General features: G+C 21.2%; 1 protein-coding gene across 1 annotated transcript; it reads right to left on the bottom strand.

Annotated features, from left to right (window-relative positions):
• Positions 1-6,183, bottom strand: PRSY57_0508100 (hypothetical protein; the record flags this gene model as incomplete). The annotated part of the gene is made up of 1 exon (XM_012906152.2): positions 1-6,183. A coding segment is annotated over one exon (6,183 nt), but the record flags the coding sequence as incomplete, so codon positions are not given.
• Positions 6,184-6,430: the final 247 nt, after the last annotated feature.

Genomic DNA, 6,430 nt, shown 5'->3' with positions numbered 1-6,430 from the left:
GTTATCATTACCTTTTATGTTATCCTTACATTTGATGTTATCATTACCTTTTATGTTATCCTCACATTTGATGTTATAATTTACATTTGTATCATACTTTGTAATATAATTTTCATTATTGTTAAATGTTTCCGTCATTTTATATGATGATAATAATTTGACATGTTTAGGATAACTGTCTTTATGCATATGTCCATTTTGAAGGAATTCATTTTTTGTGTTTTCTTCTTCAAGGTTGTATGAATTTTTTATATTTATATTTTGCATATTATTAGAATGATTAACATGCGTGTTCACATTATAATATAATAAATGATTTAGTGATTGATTTTTCGATATTGAAGAGATGTCACATGTTTTTCTTTTTTGTACACCTGTATTAGTATTAGGTTGAATTTGATTTTTGAATTCATTTGTTGATAAACCTTGAATAGAATTATTATATGATGCAATTCTTTTTTTATTTGTATTATTTTTTATAAATGTTAAAGGTGGAAAAGGAAATGTTGAATCTTTTGATAAACTCATGATAGTATTTGATTTATTATGATTTGGATGTAATATATAAATTTCATTTTTTTTGTTTTCTTTTTCATTCTTTGAAATATTATTATAAGTAGCAGATTTACATCTTATATATGTAGAAATGTTATATGTATCTTTACTTTCATTGTTACTAATTATATGAGTATTATTTTTATTATTCATGTTTTTATTATTTGTATTCATAATGTGTACATTTACATTTTCTGATTTCTTATCTTCCTCAATATTATCATACTTAAGTCCAAAAAAGTTTAAAATCATGCTTGTAAAAGATTTTTTTACATTCTTCTTTCCTGATAAATAATGTTTGGTGTAATTATCCTTTCTTGTATTATTCTCTTGTCCACAATTATAAATATTATTAATATTTTTATTATATCTGTGGTTATTATTGTTATTATTATTATTGTTATTATTATTATTGTTGTTATTATTATCATTATTGTTGTTATTATTATCATTATTGTTGTTATTATTATTGTTGCTGTTATTATTATTGTTATTATTATTATTATTATTGTTATTATTATCCCTATCCATGTCACCGTCTTCCTTTTTTTTTTCCACATTAAACTTTTCATCATGTACACTGTGTCTCGTCCTACTTAACCCCTTGTCCACCTCTGTAAATATGCAAGAATTTAATATGTTACTAGGACGTCTTTTATGAAAAATATTATTACAAATAAAAGAATTATTATCATCATTATACATATGTTTATCTTGTGTAGTAGTTCCACAAGCAAAACAGCTTGTTTTCGATACATTTTCTTTGTCGTAATCCAAATTATAAATTTTATTGTTTGTATCATTGAAAATATAATTATTTATTATTTTATTATTAACCAAATTATCATTTGATATTTTATAATTTAAATAATGTTTCTCCTTAATATTATTAGAAGAAATATTTTCAAAATTAATAGTTGTTGTTTTTGATTTTCTTATTTGATTAATATTATTTTGTTTATACATTTTACAATCGACCATATTTCTATTAATAAAGCTTTGTCCAAAGTATTGATTATTATTATTATTACTGTTGTTATTATTGTTATTACCATTAGATATGTAGATATATTTTTTATTTTCTTTTTTTTCAAAAGGGGAATGTACATTACTTGTGATACTTAAATAATCTTTATTTTTTTTATTATCATATGATACATCATTATTATGAATATGTGACATTTCTTTTGTTTCTTTTATTTGATAGGTATTAAAATTCTTTCCGTTTTTATTTTTAATATTGTCCAAGTTTAGTTTTGGTATTTGTATAACATCTTTTATCGTTATAAAATTATCCTTATTAGATGAGAGTTCAGGTTCTTGTTTTATATTTGAATTGTTAACATCATTCATATGAATCGACTTTTTATTCTCTATAATATTTATAATATCTGTTTGTGTGTGTTCATGCTCATTATTATAATTACCTTCTTCAGGATAAAAAATGTTTTTGTTAAAAGATATATCCTTTTTTATGTTGCCTGTTTCTTTTTCTTGATCATTTAAAATATATTCATTATTCTTAATCTTGTTATTAACAATATTATTTTCTTCTTCAAGATAATTTTTTTTGAAAAGAACAAGGTTATTAGTACGAATAATATTCACATTATTATTATTATCATTATTATTATCACTATTATTATCATTATTATTATCATTATTATTATCATTATTATTATCATTATTTATTTTTTTTTCTTTATTATGTAAATAATTTGGTATGATTGTTGTATGGCTCCTTTTAGGTAAGTTCAGATTATGAAAACGCTCGACATTATCATTGTATTGATTTATATCTATGGTATTAATTTTTTTTTTATTTTCTTTTGATATGGACAATGGATTAGTTATATTTTTATCATGAGAATTAAAATTATCTTTATACATATCATTATTTTCGTTTCCTTTGATTAGATGATTGTTATAGATGCTTAAAGTTTTGGTACATGACAATTCATCTGGATTTATATCTGTATGATCTTCTAGATTATTATGAAATGATATATTTTTTAAAGGTTCATGTATTATTTTATTACATATTATATTATTATGATTTTGGAAAGTATTTATTTTTGGACATAGTTGATTTTGTTCCTTTACATGCTTTTGAGAATATTCCTTTGTAACATATTTATTCATATTTAAAATGTTTGAAACTTGTTCATTTGTTTTTTTCGATTTATTGTCTGATAATGAATGTATATAATTATTATGTTCATTACTGTATGTATAATTATATATATGGTTATCCATGGACTTATTATTATTTTTTTCTTGTAAATAGAATATTGAATTTGCTTGAGCATGTTGATCTTCTTGATCCTTTCGGTATTTTTGATTTATATCATCAATTATTATTGAACTATGCTTATGTTTATTATTATTATTATTATTATTATTATTATTATTATTATGAATGTGGATATTATTTTCTTTTGTTATATTATTAGATTCCTTTTTATTTATATACAAATCATTATTTAACATAAGTTTATTACCTTGTAGTTTAATATTAACATATTTATTATTATTATTATTATTATTTTTTTTTTTTTTATTATTAGTAAATATATTATTCATACATCCAGTAATATGTTCATCTGTTATATTATAATCAATCTTTAATGTATTCATACCACTAGGTTGTTCATATGGTTGTATTTTATTTTTTGAGGAGGATATTAAAAGTTCAAAATATTTAGCTTCTTCATTTTTATTTAATAAATGTTGCATATGTTGATCATTTTCTTGGATCATATAACTTTTACGTTGGTTAATTTTTTTTAATGGTATTTTATCTTCTAAATTAATTTGATGATTGTATGTTAAAGAATTATTTTTTTTTTCATACACACGAGGAAGTGTTATATGTTTATGTGACCACATGTCTATATTACTATGATGATTATTTTGAAAAATATTATTATCATGATAATTATAATTGTCATTATTATTTAATCTTTTTCTTCTTTTTTTTTTCTCATTCTCATCATTTTCTAAATGATTTTTCAAATTTTGTGTATGTTCTATATATTTATTTTCTTCTACATTTTTTTTTATATCTTCTTTTTTCACATCCATATCCAATGATTTATTTATAACAGGATATATATTACATTCACTATGATCATAGGAGGCAGAATTATCGTTACAATCCTCATATTCCATATTATTCATATTATGTTCTACGTTGCTATGGTAATTGTTTAATTTGGATATAGATGTATATTCTGGTTCGGTCGATTGTTTGTTCGTTTGTTTGTTCATTTGTTTGTTCATTTGTTTGTTCATTTGTTTGTTCATTTGTTTGTTCATTTGTTTGTTCATTTGTTTGTTCATTTGTTTGTTCATTTGTTTGTTTATTTGTTTGTTTATTTGTTTGTTCATTTGTTTGTTCGTTTGTTTTTCATTTTGTTTTTCTTTTTCTTTTCCTTTTTCTTTTCCTTTTTCTTTTTCTTTTTTTTTTTTTCTTTCATTAATCATAACACTATTATCATCATAAGAATTACTTAATACATTAGATTGCCTTCCTGGTATCAATTTTTTTTTTTGTAAAGAGTTTTTCTTATGATTTTTCTTTTCTCCTGTATGATCATAATTTCTTAAATTTTTTACCCAAGAATAATCTTCATTCAACGAATTCATATGAAATAGATCAATTTTTTTTTCTATAGAAAATTTCGATTTCTTTCTAATATTATATTTTTCATTTTTCTTGTTCCTAATATTGTTTAGTAATTCTTCATAAACTAATATTTTATCATCATTAATATAATTATCATGACTGTTTTTTAAGTCCATGTGATTTTCATTCCTATTATTATAATCGTCATAATGATCACAATTTACATATTCATTACTTTCATATTTATGATTATTCTTTTGTTTTATACATTTTAATTTATTCATATTATATGTATTATTCATATTATATGTATCATCCATATCATGTGTATTATCCATATCATGTGTATCATCCATATCATGTGTATCATCCACATCATGTGTATAATTTTTTTGTACTTTTCTTTTTGTAAAAGTATTACCTAAGGTACTACAACATGTATTTGTACTAGCCCTTCTATTTTTTTTTTCATATATATTTTTTTTTATCATGATATAATGATTATTAATTTTTTCTTGTAGACTTTTTTGAGCACTTAAATTTTTTATAAAAGAGGAAACTGTATGTCTTTCAAAGTTTGGTATAATTTTTTTTGTGTTTCTTGATACATTAGTACCTGTCTTTAGATTAAAACACTCGCTTCCTATCATTTTGTTAGTATATATATCTTCATTTTTTTTTGGATTCTTAAATAAATTAGCACAAGAAAAATTACATACACTTGCTGACTTGATAAATTTTGTAGTACCACAATGTTCATTATTTATAGAAAAAACAGAAGAGCCTTTTGTTTCTTCTTCTCTTTTATTGATTGTTCCCATATTATTAATTAGATTGTTTGTATGTAATTTTCTCCCTTCTTTTTTTTCATACGAAATAAGCTTGTCACCATATCCATTCGGATGATACGAATCTATATGATCGTTATTATTATGTGTATTATTATACATAAAATTATGATTAGTGTCTATATTTATTCTATCATCTTTTTGATTTTCTTGAGGGTTTAAAAAACAGAATATATTATTCTTCCCGTTAGTATAACATAAGTCATTATAACTATCCGAATTCTGTTCATCATCATAATAGTAATATTCATTATTTTTTATTTCATTTTTATTGTTATTATCATAAAAATTACCTTTATAATTTATTATTTTATTACTATAACTATAATTAATCTTGTCTTTTATATGTTCCTTATCTAATTTTATGATTTTCGTATTTTTTCCTTTTACATTATATGTTTTAATATTCTTATCATTTTTTATGTCACCTATTTTGTCACATATTTTGTCATTTATTTTGTCATTTATTGTTGTTTTTTTCTTAGATGTATGATTATCTAACTTGTTTTTTGTTTGTGCGTTTCCTGTAAAATAGGAGTTGCATTTTATATTAGAAAAAAAATTGTTTTGATTTTGTTTATTTGATAAGCAGGAATCATCAGAAGAATTACTTGTAGAAGAATATGATGAGAGAGATGAGGAGCTTGATGATGAATTTAAATGTTTAGAGAATTTCTTTTGGTCATTTTTATTAACGAAATTATAACAACTATTATGAATATTATCAATATTATGAATATTATCATTATTTATATTATTTTGTATTGCTTTGTTTTTATTTAACAATTTTGTTTTTAAATTTTTTATATATTCATTTTTTTTTAATAAAATATTTTCCGCTGATTTTTTATAAATGGAAGGAACTTGTTTCCAATTATTACAAGAAATTAATTTTTGTATTTTTTCAATTTCTATTTTTAATAAATATGTGGCACTTCTTAATGATATATTATTTAATAGTTGTATTTCTTTTATAAGCTTTTCTGAGTTTAAAAAATTATTTATTAGTATATTTTTATCTAACAATTTGTTATTTTCATTATCTATATTGTTTCTATCTATGTTACAACTTTTTTTCCTCATCTTTTTTTCACCCGTAAGAAGTTCCTTTTTGCTTCTAACCAAGTCGACAATATTGTTACAAGTACTCATATGGGTGATGCTGCTCTTGGTATTACCAAAAAAAAAAAAAAAAAAACGGATGAAATATATATATATATATATATATATATTTTTGTTACATATAATAAAGAGGATTTATTTTTATATATGCACAACTTAATACTATGTCTTTTCCTTTTAGCGTTTTACGCAATATATTGAAAAAGGAAGAAACGAAACGCCAGTCTTTTTTTTTTCTTTTTTAACAAATTATATGAGTGATATGTAAAAAAAAAAA

The sequence above is a fragment of the Plasmodium reichenowi genome, chromosome 5 (genome assembly GCF_001601855.1).
Source record: "Plasmodium reichenowi strain SY57 chromosome 5, whole genome shotgun sequence".
NCBI classification, from domain to species: domain Eukaryota; phylum Apicomplexa; class Aconoidasida; order Haemosporida; family Plasmodiidae; genus Plasmodium; species Plasmodium reichenowi.
Note: the sequence above shows the minus strand (reverse complement) of the source record. Positions and strands in the feature narration are given on the sequence as shown.